This window comes from Onychostruthus taczanowskii, unplaced genomic scaffold (genome assembly GCF_017590055.1).
Source record: "Onychostruthus taczanowskii isolate IOZ18803 unplaced genomic scaffold, ASM1759005v1 scaffold6, whole genome shotgun sequence".
Classification (NCBI taxonomy): domain Eukaryota; kingdom Metazoa; phylum Chordata; class Aves; order Passeriformes; family Passeridae; genus Onychostruthus; species Onychostruthus taczanowskii.
Genome location: NW_024503679.1, coordinates 18,396,109 through 18,417,772, shown reverse-complemented (window position 1 = coordinate 18,417,772; position 21,664 = coordinate 18,396,109). Strand labels below are relative to the sequence as shown.

At 64.8% G+C, this 21,664-nt stretch overlaps 4 protein-coding genes across 6 annotated transcripts; all 4 read left to right on the top strand.

Moving 5' to 3' along the window:
* The first annotated feature begins 369 nt into the window (after positions 1 to 369).
* On the top strand, positions 370 to 8,598 carry MAN2A2 (mannosidase alpha class 2A member 2). 3 transcript variants are annotated; one of them, XM_041419059.1, is made up of 23 exons: positions 370 to 793; positions 975 to 1,229; positions 1,335 to 1,479; positions 1,570 to 1,741; positions 2,298 to 2,425; positions 2,553 to 2,726; positions 3,019 to 3,205; positions 3,289 to 3,466; positions 3,606 to 3,808; positions 4,050 to 4,232; positions 4,375 to 4,489; positions 4,660 to 4,727; positions 4,894 to 5,059; positions 5,308 to 5,544; positions 5,641 to 5,763; positions 5,855 to 5,969; positions 6,060 to 6,193; positions 6,301 to 6,442; positions 6,634 to 6,767; positions 7,046 to 7,123; positions 7,404 to 7,598; positions 7,688 to 7,798; positions 7,956 to 8,598. In XM_041419059.1, exons 1-23 carry the CDS (start codon positions 662 to 664, stop codon positions 8,106 to 8,108), a joined length of 3,528 nt encoding a protein of 1,175 aa, XP_041274993.1. In that variant the 5' UTR covers positions 370 to 661; the 3' UTR covers positions 8,109 to 8,598. The 3 variants fall into 3 exon arrangements, with proteins under 3 accessions (XP_041274993.1, XP_041274996.1, XP_041274995.1); XM_041419062.1 differs by lacking the exon at positions 7,046 to 7,123 and having other exon boundaries at positions 7,410 to 7,598; XM_041419061.1 differs by lacking the exon at positions 7,046 to 7,123.
* Positions 8,599 to 10,083: 1,485 nt separating this feature from the next.
* LOC121343382 (protein shisa-like-1) lies at positions 10,084 to 10,828 on the top strand (the record flags this gene model as incomplete). Its single annotated transcript, XM_041418499.1, has 2 exons — positions 10,084 to 10,430; positions 10,609 to 10,828. Coding segments are annotated over 2 exons (567 nt in total), but the record flags the coding sequence as incomplete, so codon positions are not given.
* Positions 10,829 to 11,184: 356 nt separating this feature from the next.
* UNC45A (unc-45 myosin chaperone A) lies at positions 11,185 to 17,232 on the top strand. Its single transcript, XM_041419072.1, has 20 exons — positions 11,185 to 11,390; positions 11,628 to 11,786; positions 12,152 to 12,188; positions 12,280 to 12,455; positions 12,550 to 12,642; positions 12,870 to 13,037; positions 13,234 to 13,402; positions 13,640 to 13,810; positions 13,914 to 14,085; positions 14,213 to 14,513; positions 14,660 to 14,754; positions 14,859 to 15,000; positions 15,166 to 15,306; positions 15,461 to 15,588; positions 15,775 to 15,841; positions 16,013 to 16,126; positions 16,223 to 16,338; positions 16,429 to 16,546; positions 16,629 to 16,784; positions 16,969 to 17,232. Exons 1-20 carry the CDS (start codon positions 11,379 to 11,381, stop codon positions 17,227 to 17,229), a joined length of 2,796 nt encoding a protein of 931 aa, XP_041275006.1. The 5' UTR covers positions 11,185 to 11,378; the 3' UTR covers positions 17,230 to 17,232.
* Positions 17,233 to 17,568: 336 nt separating this feature from the next.
* RCCD1 (RCC1 domain containing 1) lies at positions 17,569 to 21,126 on the top strand. Its single transcript, XM_041419112.1, is given in 8 exon segments — positions 17,569 to 17,725; positions 18,128 to 18,184; positions 18,187 to 18,325; positions 19,769 to 19,890; positions 20,042 to 20,146; positions 20,255 to 20,407; positions 20,524 to 20,553; positions 20,758 to 21,126. Coding segments are annotated over 8 exon segments (906 nt in total). The 3' UTR covers positions 20,901 to 21,126.
* Positions 21,127 to 21,664: the final 538 nt, after the last annotated feature.

Sequence of the window (21,664 nt, the reverse complement as noted above, 5' to 3'; positions counted from 1 at the left end):
GGGTGCCGGGATGGGACACACCGGGACAGAGTACCGGGATGGAACACCGGGATGGAACACCCGGATGGGACACACCGGGACAGGGTACTGGGATGGAACATCGGGATGGGGCACTCCGGGACAGGGTACCGGGATGGAACACCCGGATGGGGCACACCGGGACAGGGTACCAGGATGGAACACCGGGATGGGGCACTCCGGGACAGGGTACCGGATGGAACACCGAGATGGGGGACACCGGGATGGGGAACACCGGGATGGGGCACACCGGGACAGGGCACCGGATTGGGGCACACAGGGTACCGGGAGGGCAGCGGCACCTCGGCGGGCGGCGGGCTGCGGAGGCTGCCCGCTGGGGGCCCGCGGGGTGGCGGCGGTGGCACCGCCGCTGCTGGCCCGGCCTCTGCCGTCCCTCCCCGGCCCGGGCCGTCCCCGCGGGGCCTCAGCGCGGCGGGCCCGGGCGCTGCTCAGCCCTGCGGGGCCGCGCGGCCTCTCCGGCCCCGGCCGATCAGCAGATATAAATATCCAGCATCGGATTAAGCCAAGTAGGACGCGGTGAGGGCTCTTGGAGGAGGAGGCAGGAGGCCGCGGTGAGGGGCCGCGCTGTCCGACCTGGCTCCCCCGCAGTCCCGGCGCAGGTGAGTCCCTGCATCCCTTCGGGATGAAGCTGAAGAAGCAGGTGACAGTGTGTGGAGCTGCCATCTTCTGCGTGGCCGTCTTCTCCCTCTACTTGATGCTGGACCGGGTACAGCATGACCCCACACGACACCAGAGTGGGGGCAACTTCCCCAGGGTGAGTTTGGAGGGTCTGGGGTGAGTGAGAGGGGTCCTGGGGTGGCAAACAGGGACATTCAGACAGGGGAATTCATGGGGAGCCAGCCCTGGCTTCTGGGCATGAAGGTGCCAGGGCCAAGACTGGCTCCCCACAGCTGTGGGTGACCTCCTGCCCCTCGCTGTGCCCTCTGTGCCCCCAGAGCCAGATCTCGGTGCTACAGAACCGGATCGAGCAGCTGGAGCAGCTGCTGGAGGAGAACCATGAGATCATCAGCCACATTAAGGACTCGGTGCTGGAGCTGACAGCCCATGCAGAGGGGCAGCCGGCATTGCCCCAGCACCCCCTGAATGGCTCCTGGGTGCTCCCCCCTGAGAGTCGCCCAAGTTTCCTCTCCGTGTCCCCGCAAGACTGCCAGTTTGCTCTAGGGGGCAAAGGACAGAGCCCAGACCTGCAGGTGAGGACCTGGTGCCTCTGCTAGCATATGAGGTGTTCCTACCTGGGTATGCATGAGTCCTGGCTCTGCTCTTTCAGGGGTCTCAGCTCTGTCTCCTACCCACAGATGCTGGCTGTGTACTCCCTGCTGCCGTTTGATAACCAGGATGGTGGTGTCTGGAAGCAAGGCTTTGACATCACCTACGAGCCCAACGAATGGGACACAGAGCCTCTGCAGGTGTTTGTGGTGCCACACTCCCACAATGACCCAGGTGAGAGGCAGGGGTTGGCCCAGCTCCTGCTACCTGCTACCTGGCAGGGAAGCCTGGGTCCCCCACAGTGACCCCCACCTGTCCTGCCAGGCTGGATCAAGACTTTCGACAAGTACTACTATGACCAGACACAGCACATCCTCAACAGCATGGTGCTGAAGATGCAGGAGGACCCACGCCGGCGCTTCATCTGGTCTGAGATCTCCTTCTTTTCCAAGTGGTGGGACAACATCAGTGCCCAGAAGCGAGCTGCTGTGCGCAGGTAGGGCTGCCCACCTGGTCCCGCTGCCCACCTAGCTCCCAGGCAGGCTGAGAGCACAGGGTGTGTGAGGGAATGGCTCTAGGGACTGGAAAACTGCCATGGGCCCTGCACTGCTCAGCATGGGGTGCCCTCAAACTGCCAGCAGCCTCCCAGTGCCATCAGATGTCGGAGCCACTGCCTTGTGAAGTGAGGTGGGAGAGACAGATCTTGCCCTGGGCCCCTCCCTGTGCTGATTGGGCTGGGGAACTTGTGTGCAAGGCCCAGGGCCCCCATGGAATAGAGGGAGACCTGGAGAGCAGGTCTGTGTGGTGAGGCAGGGCCCCCTTGTCTGCCCCTTGCCCTGAGAGCATTGGGGATGGAGGACACAGTGGAGGGGGAGTGGGCTGTGGTTGGCATTGGGCTGTGGAGGGATGATTCTGCGTGGGGACAGCATGACGAGGGGGGAATGGCTGTGGGTGCTGCATGTAGACTGTAGGTGGATCAGGGCAGGGGGACTCTGCAAGGGACATGTGGCTCACGCAGGGCTCTGGTCACATCTTGGGTGTCCCCCTGGCAGGCTGGTGGGCAATGGGCAGCTGGAGATGGTGACGGGCGGCTGGGTGATGCCTGATGAGGCTAATTCCCACTACTTCGCCATGATTGACCAGCTGATCGAGGGGCACCAGTGGCTGGAGAAGAACATTGGTGAGAGCCGGGCAGATGGTGGCTGGGGGCCTGCCTAATGCGCTGCAGGCCTCCAGGTCCTGGCAGGACCCTCCTGACGGGAGGTGCTGCTGGCCCAGCAGGGGCTGACAGGTCTCTGTGCCCCCAGGTGTGACGCCGCGGTCGGGCTGGGCCGTAGACCCCTTCGGCTACAGCTCCACCATGCCCTACCTGCTGAAGCGCTCCAACCTGACAGCCATGCTCATCCAGCGCGTGCACTATGCCATCAAGAAGCACTTTGCTGCCACCCAGAACCTGGAGTTCATGTGGAGACAGACGTGGGGTGAGGGGCTGCCAGGAGGGGACTGCAGAGGGGGCCATGTGGGGCGCGTGGCAGCAGGGAATGGCTACCAGCTGCTTTTCTGTGCGGATGAGCCAAGCACTGGGAGGCGATGTCTCTGCCCTGTGGGACAGCCTCACTGTGACTTTCCACCTGCCCCTAAGTGCAGCAACACACTGGGGGAGGCTGCTGTGCTCCCTGAGCTCTGAGGTCTGCTCTGTCGGGCCACTGTCTTTGGGCCCCCCTGCTCAGGGACAGGCCAGGGGTTGGTGCTCACCTGTCCTTGGTTCCACAGATCCAGACACGAGCACCGACATCCTCTGCCACATGATGCCCTTCTACAGCTACGATGTGCCTCACACCTGTGGCCCGGACCCCAAGATTTGCTGCCAGTTTGACTTCAAGCGCTTGCCTGGAGGCCGGATCAACTGTCCCTGGAAGGTGCCTCCCCGCGCCATCACTGATGCGAACGTGGCAGAGCGGTGAGTGCAGCAGGGGCAGGGGCACGCGGCTCCCAGCCTTGTGGGCCATCAGGGGCCAGCCTCATGCCCTGGCCCCCACACAGAGCCCAGCTGCTGCTGGACCAGTACCGCAAGAAGTCCAAGCTGTACCGCAGCAAGGTGCTGCTGGTGCCCCTGGGAGATGACTTCCGCTATGACAAGCCACAGGAGTGGGATGCTCAGTTCCTCAACTACCAGCGCATCTTTGACTTCCTCAACTCTCGGCCTGACCTCCATGTCCAGGTATGTGTGGAGAGCTCTGTGGAGCTGCGGGCAGTAGACCATGGCAGAGCACAGCTGGAGGGGTGAACAGTCCTGTGAGGGGTGATAAGAGCCCCCACTGCAGGAGCCCCAGGTCAGGGCTGCACGTGCTCTCTTGCAGGCACAGTTTGGCACACTCTCTGACTACTTTGATGCCCTGTACAAGAAAGTGGGCATTGTGCCAGGGATGAGGCCACCCGGGTTCCCAGTTCTGACTGGGGATTTCTTCTCCTATGCGGACCGGGAGGATCACTACTGGACAGGATACTACACCTCCCGGCCTTTCTACAAGAGCCTGGACCGGGTGCTGGAGGCCCACCTCCGGTGAGGGGCAGTGGGCTGGTCCATGGGGCACAGGAGGTATGCGGGGGGCACGGGTGAGGGGTGGCCAGGCAGTATGTGGGAGCTTGACACCCAGCTGCCAACACACTGGACTGGTGCACAGAGTGCCAAGCCCTCACCCAGTCCCAGGGCAGTGTGTGCCTTTGCCACCCCTCTCCCAGACCAGCCCCCCCAGTATTGCAGCACCAGGGTAGGGACCCTCAGTGACTCTGTCCCTGCGCAGGGGGGCAGAGATCCTGTACAGCCTGGCACTTGCCCACGCCCGCCGTGCCGGTGCCGATGGCAGGTACCCGCTCTCTGACTACGCCCTGCTGAGCAACGCCCGCCGCAACCTGGGCCTCTTCCAGCACCACGATGCCATCGCTGGCACTGCCAAGGAGGCTGTGGCCGTGGACTACGGAGTCCGGTGCGTGTGGGGACTCAGAGCCTGTCTCAGAGGGGGGCTGGTGGGCTCAGGGCTGGGAGAATGGCTGGATACGGGGATGTTGTGGGGAGCTCCTCCCTCTCATAGGCAGATAGAGAGGGTGGCTCACTCTGCCTCTGCCTAGGTTGCTCCAATCTCTCACCAACCTCAAGCGTGTCATCATCAATGCTGCGCACTACCTTGTGCTGGGGGACAAGGACACATACCACCACGACGCGGCTGCACCGTTCCTTGGCATGGTGAGCAGCACCAGCCCCTGGCTCCCTGCACTCTGGCACACTGTCCCCATGCCCCTGGGAGCAACTCTGTGCTGCAGAGGCCAGGAAGAGAGCCCAGATTGTGCCCATGTCCTTGGACCCAGCTGGCACGGGCATTGGGCACACCCCGACTCTTTACTACTCTTCCCCAGGATGAGACACGCTCCAGCCAGGACTCTCTCCCAGAGAGAACAGTGGTCAAACTGGGCACCTCGCCTCGGTAGGGCCTCCTGCCTTGCTCTGGGGACTTAACAGGACTGTGGGGAGGCAGTGAGGGAGTACCTGTGAAGCTGTGGGTGGGTGCAGTGGATCTGTAGGTAGTGTGGGGCATGGGACATCAGGGATGCTGTGAGGCTGGGATGCCAGCCCTGTGCTACCCCCCACAGGTTCCTGGTGGTGTTCAACCCGCTGGAGCAGGAGCGCCTGAGCGTGGTGCCAGTGCTGGTGGACTCCCCGCACGTGCGTGTGCTCTCCGAGGAGGGGCAGCCCCTGCCCTCCCAGCTCAGTGCAGTGTGGAACTCTGCCACTGATGTGGTGCCCAGTGTCTACCAGGTATGGGGTGCCCCACACGCACAGCCCATCTGTGCCAGCCTCCCATCCTGCACGCTGCCCGGACACAGCGGCAGCCCTGCTCTGTCTCTGCCCCACAACACGAGATCCCACAGCTGCCGAACCCCCAGGTCCCCATGCGTGTCCCTCCTCAGCAGAGGCCCCGCAGCGCTGAGCAGGGTCTTTGCCCCACTGACCCCCAGTCATTCCCTAGACAGGGGGGCTGGCTCAGGTCCCCATGCTGCCTGCAGGTGTCTGTCCTGGCCCGCCTGCCTGCGCTGGGGCTGCGTGTGCTGCAGCTGCACAAGTCCTTGGATGGCCACGCCACACCAAGGTCCTCCACGCGCCTGTACCTGCACGGCCGGGACGTGTCCGTGAGCAAGCCCGAGGCTGTGCCCCTGCGTGTCTTCCCGGCTGCTGCTGATGACTTCTGCCTGGAGAACCAGCACCTGCAGGCCTGCTTCTTGGGGCGCACGGGCCTGCTGCAGGTGAGTGCAGGGCTCCGACAGGGCGGGGGGTGGAGGAGGGGAGGGGGACATCCCGCTGCTTCATGCGCTTACTGCTGTGCCGGCACACACCTGCAGAGCCTGCGCCTGGCTGGGGAGGAGCAGGGGCACAGGGTGAGCAGCGAATTTCTCGTCTATGGCACCCGGACCTCCAAGGACAAAAGTGGGGCCTATCTCTTCCTGCCTGACGGCGAGGCCAAGGTACAGGGTCCACCTGTGGAAGCCAGCTGACAGCTGTGCCTGTAGGACTGTCCTCAGGCAGCAGTGTCACTGCAGCTATTCCTCTCCCCAGCCCTATGCTCCCAAGGACCCCCCAGTGGTGCGGGTGATGGAGGGACCCCTCTTCTCAGAGGTTGCCAGCTACTACCAGCATGTCCAGACCGTAGTGCGGCTGTACAATGTACCAGGTGAGATCTTGAGGCTGTGCCAGGTGTTGCTGGCCCGGGGAACTGGGCCATGCTGCCCTTGGGGCTCAACCCTTCACTGCCTACCCACAGGGGTAGAGGGTCTGTCCCTGGATGTGTCCTGTCTGGTGGACATCCGTGACCACATCAACAAGGAGCTGGCCCTGCGCTTTAGCACTGACATTGAGAGTGAAAACACCTTCTTCACAGACCTCAATGGTTTCCAGGTATGCAGCAGGCTAGGGAGGGACAGCAGCTGCCCACAGGGGGACAGTGCTCTGGCACCAGGCACTGTGGGATCCACCTCTGGCCACTGATCTCCGTCCCTTGGCAGATCCAGCCCCGCAGGTACCAGCAGAAGTTGCCTCTGCAGGCCAACTTCTACCCGATGCCTGCCATGGCCTACATCCAGGACATGCAGAGCCGCCTGACACTGCTCACAGCCCAGGCCCTGGGTGTCTCCAGCCTCCACAGCGGTGAGCTGGGGTCTGTGCCTTGGGGACCTGCTGTGGAGCTAGGGCTGTCCTCCCCAAGGGAAGCAGGGGAGGAGGGTGCTGCAGGCTGGGCAGGGTGCCCTGGTCCTGCTGTCACGGGGCTCTGTGCTGTGGGGTGTGGCTGGCGCCTGGTGGCAGGTAAAGCCCGGGCTGCAGGGACTTGTTCTCCACAGGCCAGCTGGAGGTGATCCTGGACCGGCGCCTCATGCAGGATGACAACCGGGGCCTGGGCCAGGGGCTGAAGGACAACAAGCGCACCTGCAACCGGTTCCGGCTCCTGCTGGAGCGCCGCAGCACTGCCAACAAGGTGCTGGCTGTGAGGCAGCAGGACGGGAGAGCCCAGCCCTGCCTTGGGATGGAGCAGGGTGGAGGCATTTGCAGAAAGCCGCTGGTGATGGGATGCGGTGTCCTCTCCCCTCTTGTCCCGTTGTGCTGGCACTGGGCAGGGATGGGCCTGGAGCAGGGGGCATGGGGAGAGCAGGACGTGCAGTGGGGTCTGTCCCTGTGGAGCCACGTTTCCCTCGTAATCACAGTGTTCTTGTCCAATCCCCTCGCTGCCCTCTATGCGTGTGCTGTGCCATCCAGAGCTCCGGCTTCTTTTCCAAACTGGTCTCCATGTTTAAAGCCTTGAGCTTCCCTGGCACCAGGACTGGCAGCCCTGAGGTAATGGCCAGCCTGGCCCTGCTGTCTCTCCCTGTCTTGTGCACTAGCTGCTAGCCACTAGTCTAGCCAGGCTTGTAGCAGGTCTGTAGCCTGACCATCAGCTAGCCGGGTCCTGTTTGGGTGCTGGGGCGGGGGGACCTGCCTGGGCAGGGCAGCTCTGTGTGCACTGTGCTGGCGGGTGCCCGCTCTCAAGGCACTGCTGGAATGGAGGTTCTTTGGGCCTTGCCCAGGCTCTGCCTGGCTTCCTGGGCTCACACTTGACCCATGTGCTGTTTGGCAGGTGCAGGATGAGCGCCCCATCAGCTTCCCCTCCCTGCTGAGCCACATCACCTCTGTGCACCAGAATGCTGAGGCCTTGGTCATGCCAGTGGCATTGGAGAAGCCAGCCCTGCCAGCCCTGCGCTCCTTTGTGCCCCTTGCCACCACCCTTCCTTGCGACTTCCACATCCTCAACCTGCGGACGCTGCAGGCCGAGGTGAGCTACGGCCCGGGGCGGTGGGACTCTGGTGGGGGTCTTGTCCCTGCTGCCCCCAGTGTTGTGCCTCACACTCCAGCTCCCTGCAGGATGACTCGCTACCATCAGCTGAGGCAGCACTGATCCTGCACCGCAAAGGCTTTGACTGCAGCCTCGAGGCCAAGAACCTGGGCTTCAACTGCACTACCAGCCAGGGCAAGGTAGGGCCAGGCTGCCCCCACACCTCCGCTGGCTCAGAGCTGGGCTGGGACCTCGGCATGGCAGTCATGGCACGTGTCAGGCTGTCCTGGGCACAGTGCTGCCCCAGGCATCACATCCTCACCTGGGCCTCCCCGCTTCTTCCTCCTCTCTCCCCAGCTGGCTCTGGGAGGCCTGTTCCAGGGGTTGGAGCTGGGCTCCCTGCAGCCCACCTCATTGACACTGATGTACCCACTGGGCACAGCCTCCAACAGCACCAACATCCACCTGGACCCCATGGAAATTGCCACGTTCCGCATCCGCCTGGGGTAGCGTCCAGCAGGAGAGGAGTGGAGCGGCTGGACAGCAGAGGAGCAGCACCAGTGCAGCAGTGGAGTGGGGCCAGCAGTACTGTGGCGGGCACGGGCAGGAGGGGCCAGACTGGCAGAGGCTGCTGCTGCCATTTTCTAATTTATTAGTTCCATGTTCTCAGATAGATTTTGGAATGAACTGCTGTGGCAGGGCTGGACCAGACGTTGCTGGGCACGGTGCCTGATGGGCCGAGCACGGCTGGGGAGGGCTGCAGGCTGGGCTCTGCTGCTGCTGGTGGGACAGACACCCTGCCCTGCCGCAGGCAGGCTGCCCAGGAGGGTGGCCACGCTGATGGCTGGGGCAGGGGCTCATGCAGGGCTCCCCCTGACTGCCGGGGCAGCAAGGGGAGGCCAGGAGCACCAGTGGTGTTGGGCAGCTGCCTGGGGGAATGCTGTGGACTTGGGACTGACCTCTCCTGGAGCTCACAGGAAACACAAGGCTGTTTCCAAGGGCCGTGGTGTATGTGTGGTTTGTGGCTCTCACTCAGCAGAGTGGGAATGGTGTGCCGTGGGGAGACAGGGCAGCACTCTGAGGCAGGTAGAGGCCAGCTTGAAGATCTGGCCAGGAGCCCCTGGCACCTGTGAGAGGCTGGTGGCATGGCCAGGCCCAGCTGTGCTTTGGGACAGGCAGTGCCTGGTGCTGGGCAGGAGCCAGGGGATGGGAGTCAGTTCCTTGTGCAGGCAGCAGTGCCTGGGTGAAGCCTCCCCCAAACCCAGAGTGTTTAGCCCCTTTTCAGAGTGAGCCTGGTGGTCTGCTCTGCTGGAGCTGCAGTGGCTGAGTCGCAGCTAATTACAGCGTGTCACCAGAGCATCCTCCTGGTTGCTGTGGCAACCATAGGCCATACTTCCTGCTCCCCTGGGGCTACTTACTGCCAACAGGTTCCAGCAGGGAGGGCATTGGGAAGGACTGGGTGAGGTGGGGAACTGCCTCAGCTCTGGCTTGGTTGGGTTGGACTGGATGAGCTTAGAGGTCTTTTCCAACCTAAATGATTCTGTGATTCCACAATTCCTGCACAACCCCCAGCACATCCACATCCCAAGGGTTTGGCCCCTAGAAGCTAAGCACCTCGCAGTGCTTGCCCTGTGCCCTGGCCTGGTCCAATGTCCTTTCAAGGACTCCCAGGATGGGTCCAGGTGCCCAACTGGGGCCCTGCACACGGCAGCTGGTGCCTTGCATCCAGCTGGGAAAGGAGCCTGCCATCCTACTCCTGGCCCCAGAAGCTCATTACTGATGCTCCCGCCTCCAGCCCGGTCCCTGTGGACAGAGGAGTGCAGGAGGCTCTAATGGCTCTGAGCGGCTCTTGGTGGAGGCTGCGATGGAGGCGGGAGCAGGAGGGGCTGTGGTTTCTGCCTCCACTGGAGCCAGAACTGCCTCTGCCCAGGGCTGGCCGGGAAGATGCTGCATGGGCACCTGCTCCAGCTGCTCCTTACCGTGGCTCTGTTCCCCAGCATCTTTGGGACAGGTACAGCCCCATTCCCGCCCCTCCTGTGCCTGAACCCGGCCCTGATGGGGCCTTGTCCCTTGAGGGTTGCTCCCCGACAGCCCGGAACGGAGGTGGGGGCGTGTGCTGGGAGGCAGGGGTCTGCAGTGAGAGGTGGTGCTCCATACTGGGGACGGTGGCCCAGGTGTGGTGGTGCTGGGGTTACTCCCACTGCAGCACATCTGTGGGGTCCAAGTGCTGTCCCCACAGGGGACGTAGGGAGGGGGTTCAGCAGGGGGCTGGGGGCTGACCTGATGTCCTGGGCGCTTTCCCCTCCTCTCTGCCACCATCACCGCCCTTGCTGCCCACGTTGGTGAGCACTGGAGGTCACGGCGTGCACAGGGCGGTGCCAGGGGGAGCTCTGCTCAGCCACTGCTGCCTCGTGGGGTGTAGCCCACTCTGCGGGCTGAGCCGGGCTGCCTTGTACCCTGTGAGCCAGGCTCCGGTGAGCCCTGAGCCCAGCCCAGCCCTGCTGACAGACCGTGTCGCTGGGGCTGGCAGCCTGTCCTACAGGCCCTGCACAGTTTCCGTGGTCCCCGCAGTGGGGACTTGTTCCCCGCCCTCTGCAATGCCCTGCTCCCCGCTGCAGTCCTGGTGCAGAACCTGCACCTCTGCGAGGGCTACGTGGGCCCTGATGGCCGCTCCCACCCCGGCTTCTACTGCCCGCGGCTGACGGACCCCCCCGGCCACCGCTACTGCTGCCAGCCCAGCCTGGACGCCCTCAAGTTCTGCTGCTCTCAGCTGGCGCTGGAAGCCCTCACTGGAGTGAACCTCTCCAGCCTGGCTAGCCCCGGTCTGCTCCGGTGAGCAGGGCTGCAGCTGGCTGTGCTGCTGAGGAAGGGGGCCCTGGGGTTCCTGGCACACCCCAGGGGCTTCTGCTGGCTGCTGGGGCAGGGGCTGTGGTATCCTCTGGGGCCCTCCCCAGCACCGCTGCGCCGGGAGGGTCACGGCTGCCCCCTCCTGAAGTGCCGCACCCCGCAGGAACCCGCTGGCCCTGCCTTTCGTGGGGCTCTATGGGCTCCTTGTCCTCCTGCTTATGGCCGTCGACCTCTGCCACTTCTGCTGGACCCGACGGTGCCACCTGAGCCGCCTGCTGCCCCGTGCCTGTCGCGGGCCCCGCGGAGCCCCGCGGGGACACCCGGCCCGCAGCCGGCCCTCCCGCCGTGCCCCCGGACTGACGCGCCCCAGCCAGGGCTGCTGAGGGGCGGCCACGGGCAGGGCAGGGGGACACGGGGGGCTGGCACGGGGGTGCCGCGGGACATGGGGGGACTCACATCCCGGGGTGCAGCACGGGGGGACACCCGCTCTCCGGGGTTCGTACGGGGTTAGTACGGGATTAGTACGGGGGGACACTCGCTCTCTGGGGTTCGTAGGGGGTTAGTAGGGGGGACACTCGCTCTCCGGGGTTCGTAGGGGGCGGTACGGGGGGACACGCTCTCCGGGGTTCGTAGGGGGCTGTACCGGGGACACTCACTCTCTGGGGTTCGTAGGGGGCGGTACGGGGGGACACGCTCTCTGGGGTCAGTACCGGGGCGGTACCGGGGACACTCGCTCTCCGGGGTGCGGCGGGAGGGTGCGGGGGACACGCGGGTCACACAGGAGGCTGCCGCGGTCGGCGCTGGCACCGCCGGGCCGCGGGGCGGCGCTGCACGCTCGGCCTCGCCCGCCTCCTGCCGCGCCCCGTCACGTGACAAGGGCGGTGGCGTCAGGGTTCCCCCGGCGATCGGCGGTGACGTCACGGGCGCGGCGCGATGGAGGAGCCGGTGAGCGGAGCCGGGCGGGACCGGGATGGGCGGGTCCTTGTGCCCGGGGGGACTCTGTCTCGGGGGTCCCAGTCCCGGAGGGGTCCCTGTCGCGGGGGTCCCTGTCCCGGGGGGGGGGTCCCTGTCCCGGCGTGTCCCTGTCCGAGGGATCCCTGTATCCCTGTCCCGGGGATCCCTGTATCCCTGTCCCGGTCCGTGCGGGCCCAGGGCTGTGTCCCAGCCGGTGCTCCTCGGCAGGTGACGGCGGAGCAGCTTCGGGCGCGGGGTAACGCGCTGTTCCAGGCGGGGGATCCCGCAGCCGCCCTCGCTGCCTACACGGAGGCTTTGAGCCTGAGCGACGCCGTGTCGGAGCGCGCCGTGCTGCACCGGAACCGGGCCGCGTGTTACCTGAAGCTGGTGAGCGCTGGGCGGGGGCGGCCCCGCGGCCTGCCGGAGCCTGCCCGGCCTGCTGGGGCTGTTCCCAAGCAGTCACAGTGTCTGGTCTCTTGCAGGGAATCTGTGTCTGGGGCAGGGGGTGAACACGAGGAACTTTAGGGGCTTGAGTAGAGCAGAAGTGCCTGAAAAGCACCGGGAGCTGTAGAGCTCCCTGGACGCTCTCTGAGGGTTTTATTCTGGGAAGGACAGGGTGTCCCAGTGTGCTGGCTCACTGTCTCCAGGGATGCTGTTCCCATCCCATCCCCAGGCCCCAAAGTCAGGGGTGCGGGGTGCGTGGGGCTTGTGCCAGCAGTGCTCAGGCATTTTTCTCTCCTGTCTCTCCACAGGAGGATTACACCAAGGCAGAGGCTGATGCCACTAAAGGTACTGTGTGTGGGGCGGGGGGGAGCAGCCTCTGTGCTGCCCGTGGGGCAGGGGCCGGGCCGCGGGCGCTGTGACTGACCCCTGTGCGCAGCCATCGAGGCTGATGGCCGGGACGTGAAGGCGCTGTTCCGCCGCAGCCAGGCGCTGCAGCAGCTGGGCCGCCTGGACCAGGCCGTCAGCGACCTGCAGCGCTGCGTCAGCCTGGAGCCCAGGAACAAGGCCTTCCACGAGGCCCTGCGTGCCCTGGGCAGCAGCATGCACGAGAAGGTCAGCAGGGCGCAGGGGGGGCTGCAGCCCGCTGTGGCTGTGCGTGGCCGGGGAAGGTGGGGAGGACTGAGCCGCTCTTTCTGCTCTGTTGCAGATGAAGGCCATGTCCTGCACGGACTCGAAAGTAGAGCAGATGTTCCAGATCTTGCTGGATCTCGAAGAAAAAGATGCGGAAAAGAAGCAGAAAGTCTGAGCTCAGGGAGTGGGGCACAGTGCTGTGGCTGGGAGGAGAGGAGGGGGGGATTGTTCTGTTGCTGCTGGCCAGCAAGTGACTGAGTGGTGCTGCCTGGGCAGGCCGGGCTCGCCGCCCACAGAATGCTCCCCAGGACAGGGGTGGAGGGTGGGTGCGTGCAGCTGCTAGCAGTTCCTTGTGCAGTGTGCTGCTGTGACCCAGGCAGAACTCTCCTCTCCCAGGCTGCGCAGAACTTGATTGTGCTGGCACGAGAAGAAGCTGGAGCAGAGAAAATCTTCCAGAGTGACGGTGTGCGGCTGCTGCTGCAGCTGCTGGACACGGCCAAGGCTGACCTGATGCTGGCAGCCCTGCGCACGCTGGTGGGGCTGTGCTCCGGCCACCGCTCGCGGGTAGGTCCCCCCCTGCCCCACCATCCCCTGGGCCCCGGGGAAAGCCATGCTGGGCAGGCTACAAAGGCTCACACAGGGGAGCTCTGAGCTCACCTGCCAGGCCTGACCTTGTGAGAGGAAACCATCGTGATAAGGGGCTGGGGAATGGCGAGGCTTGCCCAAGGCCTCTGGAAGACAGGTGTGCCTGCACCTGCAGACCACGGCCATCTTGGCGGAGCTGGGGGCTCCCCGTCTTGCGGCGGTGTTGGGTGTGGAGCACGAGCAGGTGTCCCTGGCTGCCTGCAACCTGCTGCACGTGATGTTCGACTCCCTGAAGGAGGGGCTGCAGAAAGACTTCCGCGGGAAGGAGGATGCAGTGGTGCTGGGTGAGTATGGCTGCCCTGGCTGGCTGTTGTACAGGGAGAGCCCCAGGTAGGTGCAGAGGTGCCATAGGGTTTTTTGCTGCTGCCCTGTCACTGCTCCCTGCAGCAAAGCTGGGCTCTGATCCAGGGTTAACAGGAGGCCGAAGCCCCTGGTCATGGCGGCATCTCTGCCAGCTGTGCCACGGTGGGGGTGAGGCCATGCCCAGGGTGCTGACTGCTGGGGACTGTCTTTTTTGGAAGATTCCTCCAGGGACCTGAAATTGCTGATCAAGCACCTCCTGGAGCTGCTAGTGCTGGAAGGGGCCTCAGCGCATGGCCGTGACAACGCCCTCAACCTGCTCATCAAGGTGGTGCCCAGGAAGTCACCAAAGGAGACCAACAACAGTCTGAGCCTCTGGGTGATTGATCAGGGTTAGTGGAATGACTAGCACTGTCCTGCTGGGGCATTGTGCTCCACTGCCCCAGCTCTGCACATGCCACTGCGCCCCTCACTGGGCTGTCTGACCTTTCCCAGGCCTGAAGAAAATCCTGGAGGTGGGCAGCACAGTGTGTGGCAGCTTGGGCAGCCTGCCCGTGACAGAGAACAGCCGGATGAGCACCTCTGTTCTGCTCAGCAAACTGTATGAGGACCTGAAGTGTGATGCCGAGAGGGAAAACTTCCACCGTCTGTGTGAGGACTATGTGAGGTGAGCCAGGGTGTCCTGGGAGTGATGGGGCTTTTGAGTGGGGACCTGCCGTGGGGGAGGTTCAGCAGGTGGGGCAGGAAGGAGCAGGTGGATCATCCTGACCCTTTCTGGTGGTCTTTCCCTGAAGGAGCTGGTTCGAGGGGCACGAGCTGCCGGGAAAGCTGCGGGCCATTCAGACAGTGTCGTGCCTGCTGCAGGGTCCCTCGGATGCAGGGAACAGGGTGCTGGAGCTGGAGGGGATCATGGACAGCGTGCTGTCCCTCTGTGCCTCTGTGTGTGAGGCCCACCAGCTGGTGGCCGTGGAGGCGCTGATCCACGCGGCCGACAAGGCCAAGCGCGCCTCCTTCATCACGGCCAACGGCGTCAACCTGCTCAAGGAGATCTACAAGCACAGCGAGAGGGACAGCATCCGCATCCGTGCCCTCGTGGTGAGCACGCTGCCACCGGGTGTGGCAGAGCCCTGGGGTGGGCAGTGGGGTGGGAGCACAGCGCTGCTCCCCACTGCCGTGGGTCCAGGAGACACATCAGGTGGCCTACATCCATTCCTGCTCCCGCACTCTGTTCCTGGCTGCAGGGGCTCTGCAAGCTGGGGTCTGCAGGAGGCACGGACTTCAGCATGAAGCAGTTTGCCGAGGGATCCACCATGAAGCTGGCCAAGCAGTGCCGCAAGTGAGCGGGGCCAGGTGTGGGGGGTGGGCAGGGTGCCTCACAGCTGGGCTCCCTGCAGCTGGGCTGCCACAGCCCCCCAGCCAGCTCAGGGACCACTCTCCCAGGTGGCTCTGCAACGAGGCGATCGATGCGGGCACGCGGCGCTGGGCTGTGGAGGGCCTGGCCTACCTCACCTTCGATGCAGATGTCAAGGAGGAGTTTGTGGAGGACAAGGCAGCAATGCAGGCCATGTTCCAGCTGGCCAAGGTGCATAGCAAGAGCTGTGGGGTGGACACCCTGGCACCAGGGAAATGTGCTGGAGCAGGTGTGGGGCTCATGCTCTGGGGGGGATGTGTGGGAGAGGCTGGGTGGGTTCCAGTCCTGGCTGCTCCTCCCTGCTGTGAGTGTGATGGGTGCCCACTGTCGCCACAGTCAGAGGACAGGAGTGTGCTCTATGCTGTTGCCTCCACGCTGGTGAACTGTACCAACAGCTATGACCACGAGGAGCCGGACCCACAGATGCTGGAGCTGGCCAAGTATGCCAAGCAGCACATCCCGGAGCAGCACCCCAAGGTGAGCAGGGCATGGCCGTGCTTAGGAGGAGAGCGGGTGGGTGGGACACAGCCTGGGGTCCCAGGTGTGGACACGGTGTCCTTGAGGCCCACAGGGTGGGGTCGGGCACCTGACCAGGTGCTCCTGAGCCAAGCGTGGCCCTGGCTGTGGACAGGACAAGCCGGAGTTCGTGAAGCGGCGGGTGCGGAAGCTGCTGGTGGCTGGAGTGGTGTCGGCCCTGGCCTGCATGGTGAAGAGCGAGAACCCGGCGCTCACCAGCTCCTGCCGGGAGCTGATCTCCAGGTGCGCGCGTGCCGGGCACAGCGGGGAGCTGGCTTCCCAGACTGCTGGCATCCTGCTGGTGAACTTAACGTGCCTGTGGTGAAGGCCAGCTCCTGGACAGTAGGGAGGATGTCCAGCAGGAGTCTGGTGCGGCCTGGGCCCACTGTGACTGTCTGAGTGCTGGAACTAGTCCCTCTTGGTCCCTAGAGTGTTCCTGGCACTGGTGGAGGAGGCAGAAGACCGGGGTGGTGTGGTTGCTCAGGGAGGAGGCAAGGTGAGAGCATGGACCCTGCTGTGCTTCTGCCCTGCCCTGCTCCGGGGCGAGCTGGGCTCTGTGGTTTAGCAGGGCTGCACTGGCTCCCTTGGACGTGAGGCTGGGGAAAGCTGTGGCTGCCCTGGGTGCTGTGGCCTTGGCTGCAGGACAAGCTGCTGTTTCTGCCCCCAGGCTCTGATCCCACTGTCCCTGGAGGGCACTGAGGTGGGGCAGACCAAGGCAGCGCAGGCCCTAGCAAAGATCACCATCACCTCCAACCCGGAGATGGCGTTCCCTGGGGAGCGGGTGAGTGCTGGGGCTGGGGGCTGGGTCTGCCAGGCAGGGGCTCAGGTGGGAGCAGCAGTGGGCATTGACTCAGTCCCGTGTGTTCTGTCTCCCCAGATCTATGAGGTGGTGCGGCCCCTGGTCAGCCTCCTGCACCTGCAGCGCACGGGCCTGGAGAACTTTGAGGGGCTGATGGCCTTGACCAACCTGGCTGGCATCAGCGAGAGGCTGCGGTAGGGATGGGGGAGCAGGGCCCCTGGCTGTCCCCCTGGGCCTGGCGGGCTGCCCTGGCAGGGAGTGCTCACTGCCCGCTTGCCTCGCAGGCAGAAGATCCTGAAAGAGCGGGCCGTGCCCATGATTGAGGGGTACATGTTCGAGGAGCACGAGCTGATCCGGCTAGCCGCGACTGAGTGCATGTGCAACATGGCCATGAGCAAGGAGGTGAAGGCTGGGATGGGCTGGGGTCTGTGCTGGGCTGCTGGACCACCACACCCCCCTGAGCCCTCCTCTTTCCCCTGTGCAGGTGCAGGAGATGTTCCTGGCTGAGGGCAGCGACCGGCTGAAGCTGATGGTCCTGTACAGTGGGGAGGAGGACGAGAAGCTGCGGCGGGCAGCCTCGGGGACCCTGGCCATGCTGACTAGCCTGCATCCCGCCATCTGCAAGCGGATTCCCCAGGTGGTGAGTGCGCCCTGACACAGCACCCTGTGTCCCATATTCCCTCCCCGCGGTGGCCTGGAGCTCTGGCCCCAGAAGACAGGGCAGCCTGCTGTGACTTGGACCCAGCTCTGGGATGGGGCTGTAGCGGGGGAGCTGGGACCCTTCTCTCGGGGTCCGTGATGATGTTGGCCCCACTCCCCTGCAGACGGTGCACTGGCTGGAGATCCTGCAGGCCCTGCTGCTGAGCCCCAGCGCGGAGCTGCAGCACCGTGGCGCCGTGGTGGTGATGAACATGATGGCAGCTGCTCGGGAGGTGGCCGAGCAGCTCATCGCCAGCGAGATGCTGGAGATCCTCTCCGTGCTTGCCAAGGACAAGGACAAGCCGCGGGTGGCCCAGGCTGCCCAGGAGAGCCTGGCACACGCAGTGGCTTACGGCCTCATCAAGCCCAGCCCTGGCCACGCCTGAGCCCCGCGGGGTCGCTCGCTCGCACGCTGCACACGCTGCCCAGCCCGGCGCGCACACGCTGACTCGGGGCGGCCCTGGCGGGCCCGGCTGCACGCGGAGCTGGCTCAGCACTGCCCGGGGCGGGGCCGCCCGGTGCCCCGGGCCGAGGGGAGGACAGGGCTTGCCGCCGCCTTTGCCACCGTCTGCCTTAGCCAGGAGGGCCGAGCCGGGGCGGGACCGCCGCCCGGTAACACTAAAGCTACTCTTGGACCACGGCCCGGCCTCTGTCCGTCTGTCCGTCCGTCCGTCCGCCCCTCCGCCGTCACGTCCGCTCCCTCCTCTCCCGGTTCCGCCCCAGCCATGGCGGCGCCCGCTTGCGTTTGGCTCGCGTTCGGGTTCAGCCCCGAAGAGGCGGCCGGGGAGCCGGGCCCGGGCCCGGGCCCGTGGCGGCTGGAGGCGGGCCCCGAGGGCATCTCCCGCGTGTGGCCCGCCTGGAGCTACGTGGTCGTGGAGACCGGTGAGCGCGCCCGGAGCCCCGGTCCCGTCCCGCCCGTGCCCGCTTCCCCTTGCCGCGCCCCGGGATGGCGGGTCCCGTTCCCACCGTGCGCTGCCGCGCCGGTCGCGTCGGTTCGTCTTGCCCGCCCCTTCCCTTGAACGCCGGTTCCCCCGGGATGGGACCCCTCCCCCAGCCGTCCCACCGCTCCGTTTCCCCCGGGATGGGACCCCCCCAGTCCTCCCACCGCTCCGGTTCCCCCGGGATGGGACCCCCCCAGTCCTCCCACCGCTCCGGTTCCCCCGGGATGCCCCTCGCTGGTCCCCCGGTGACGTTCCCGTCCCGTGCCCCCAGACCCGCGGGCTGTCCCCCGTCCCGTGCCCCGGGCTGTCCCCAGCGCCGGTCGCTGAGCTGCCGCCGCGGCAGGCGCGGGGCTGGAGGTGCGGAGCGCGGGGCAGCGGCGGCGGCTGCCGGGCTGGGCCGAGCCGGCGGCTTCGCCACGCCGCGGCCGCCGTTCTTCACCGCGCTGCCCGCCGGCCTGCGGGCCCGGCGGCTGGCGCTGGGCACGGAGCACGCCCTAGCGCTGGGCGCCGCCGGGGAGGTCTTTACCTGGGGCGGTGGCAGGTGAGCAGGGGCTGTGGGGATGCAGGGGTGCCGGAGAGGGACGGCAGCGGGTGGGCCTTCAGAACTGCGGGACAAGCGCTGTGGTGGGATGGAGAGAGAATGACGGGGATGCAGACGGGATGTGGGGAATGGGAGAGCCTTTGAGGGGAGGGCAGGTGAGGGGGTGTGGGAAGGGGGGGCTGAGCCCCCATTAGCCTGCACACACTGCCTGGCGCCGGGATATGCCTCCTGACTTTCCCGTGGGGTGTGCTTGGGAATGTTACGTTACAGCTGGGACAAGTGTTGGGGTACCAGCATATTGGGGTACCACCATATTGGGGTACCACCATATTGGGGTACCAGCTGCAGGTGCCCAGTGTTCACCCACATGCTGATGGGATCCATCCCTCACCACAGCTGGCTCCCCCCAGCACAGGTATCCCAAATCGTGGTTTCTCTTGGGGGGTGCTGGCCTCACCTTGCCCCTTTCCCGCTGAGTCCACCCTCGCTGGCCCCATGGGCAGCCCTGTCTCCTCTCTGGGTGCTGGGTCTCTGGCTGCTGACTCTGGCTCCTGGCCTGACTTTTGGCAGTCTCCGAGGACGCTTGGGTCTCTGTAGGACCGTCAGGGTCCCTGCTCTGTCCCTGCTCCTCTGTAACTTGCCGCACAGCACCAGGTGGCAGCAGAGCCCCTGTGTTTCTGAACTGGAGATTGAGTCCATCGGTCTGTGACAGTGCCAGGTCCCTCTGGTGCAGCCTGTGGGAGGGGAGGGAACCCCTTGGGAAAAGCCTCCAGCCCCAGCACCCTGTGTCGCCTGCCAGCAGCTGAACTTGGGTGCATTTAACAGCTGGTGGCACTGCTCAGTTTATTCTCGCAAAGGTGTTTCTTCTTCTATTTGTTTTGGTTTAGGTAAATTTTGGGAGGAAATTTCTGAGTGGGGTTCTTTTAGAAAGTAAATTCAAGTGCCCCCTCCCCTAAATTGGTTTGGAGAAAGATTTCTTCGTAGAAAAGTGGAAAATACCTGTTTATTTAATAAGCAAAGAATTCACAAGTATTAAAAACGAATAATACTAAACAAAGAAAATGTTGCTGTTCTGAAGAAATGGCAAATTTAGAAAGGTTTTTTTGTGAGGTCTAGGTTGGCTTGCTTAGTCTTTTATCAGTCTTTCTGGTTTTGGAATGCAGCATCCTAGGCTTTGGGGGGTTGTAGGTGTGGTGTTCTGCGGGGCTCAGGGGTGAGAAAGCTATCTCGGGAATGCCCTGGGAAAGCACCTTTGTTGTCTAAGTCAGGAGGAATTCATTCCTTTCCCATGGTTCGAATGCTGTACTCCCACTCACTCTGTACCCTCGGTATCTTTCAGTGGTTACTCCTGTGAAAACTTTTCCTCCCCCATGCCCCTCGACATGCAGCTGCGCACAACAGCTGTCACTTTCCCTAAAGACGGGGCCCTGTGCGTCCCTGCAGGCACGGGCAGCTGGGCCACGGGCTGCTGGAGTCCGAGCCGCAGCCGCGGCTGCTGGAGGCGCTGGCCGGCGTGCCCATGCGGGCGGTGGCGGCCGGCGGGTGGCATTCGGCCGGCGTCAGCGGTAAGGGGCCGTGCTGGGGCTGCCAGCCGGCCGTGCTGGCGGCGCCTGCCTCGGGGAGCGCGGGCTCTTGGTGTCCCTGGAGCGCCCGGTGCTGCCAGCGAGCGCGGCCCAGGGCTCAGCTCTGCCTGGTGTGCTTTGCCCCGCCGCGCAGAGGCAGGAGACCTGTACGTGTGGGGCTGGAACGAGTCGGGGCAGCTGGCTCTGCCCTCCAAAGCGCTGGCAGAGGAGCGAGCGCGAGATGAGGACACGGGCACGGGTGAGTGCTGCTGCCCAGGCTGAGGGCAGGGGGCCGGGTTCCTGCACAGCCCCAGCAGCTCGGTGCGGTGCGGTTCAGCCTGCAATGCTGCTGTCGCCTCTTCTGCAGGGAGCACCGAGCTGATGGCCTGCCGGGAGCAGTTGGCTGCCCAGGATGCTGCGTTCATCTCCATCCAGGCGTTCCCAGCGCTGCTGGATCTGCCACAGGACCTGGAGGTCAGCGCGGTCAGCTGCGGCTCCCGACACACAGCGGCTGTCACTCGTGAGTGTCCCACGGGGCAGGGGTGCTGAGAGGTGCCGGGGCTCACCGGGACCTCAGCAGGACTGTGGGGGCTGGAGCTCACCGGGTGCTGCCTGATGGTGCTGTCCCTGTTGCAGGAGGCGGGGAGCTCTACACCTGGGGCTGGGGTAAGTGGCACCTCTGCTTTGGGGCTGTACAACCTCCCCAGCGGCAGCTTCTGGTTCCTGTTCTCTTGCCCTTGGCTCTCCTGTCACTGTACGAGTTCTGTCTGTGCTGGGGCTCTTGTGTTCCCTCCCTCCCTCCCCACAAACACCAGAGCAATTCCCTGTGAGACCCCAGGGCCACGTTATGTCACGGCTGTGTGTCTGCAGGTAAATACGGACAGCTGGGACACGGGGACAACACCAGCTCTGACCAGGCACGCCGCGTGGAGCAGCTGGTGGCCAGGGGGCTGCGGGTGGAGGAGGTGGTGTGTGGGCCCTGGACCACCTATGTGCGCGTGCGGGAGCCGTGAGGGCCCAGGAGCCGTGGGGGCTGCCAGATGGGGACGAGGGCAGGCTCTGCCCCGCGGGAGCAGCTCCACTCTGTGCTCAGGCCAGGGCAGGCAGACCCTGCGGCACAGGATGGGGCTGGGTTTAGCCCACAGTGACCTGATTCACAGGCTGGCGTGGGGCTGCAGCTGCCTCAGGGCCAGGGGCACGCTGGGACGGGCTGGATGTGTTTATTAAATTCAGTTTTCCGTAAGGGCTGCAGTGTTGGTGTGTGCGAGACGTGTTCCAGCTCCAGGGAGCTGTCCTGGGCGAGGGGCTGCAGGGGCTGGGGTTTGTGTGAACACGGTGCTCGTTCAGGGAGGTTTGGCAGGGCAGCTGGCACTCAGCTGAGGATCCTGCTCCTCTGGGCCGGGACACACAGCTGGACATGGGACCCCCAGCTGACCCCAGAGGTGTCCCAGGCCATGTGGCATCACGCCAGAGTGGAAAGGGGAGGAGAAGGAGGAATGGGGGATGCTCAGAGCAATAGTGGTTTTGTCCAAGGTACCATGACCGTGATGGGCCCTGCTGCCCTGGGGAGGCTGAGCTCCTGCCCTGGGCATGGCGAGCACCAGGCGGAAGGAGGGAGTGAACTCTTGGTTTGGTTTGTCCTGTGCGGCCTTTGCTTCCCACACGGAGCTCTTGTCTCCTATCACAGGTTTCCTGATTTTCACCCTGTGCTTGCCTCCACAGTGCTGGGGGGCAGTTCAGAGGGGCAGGTGGGGAGAGCGAGGGGCTGAGAGGGGCT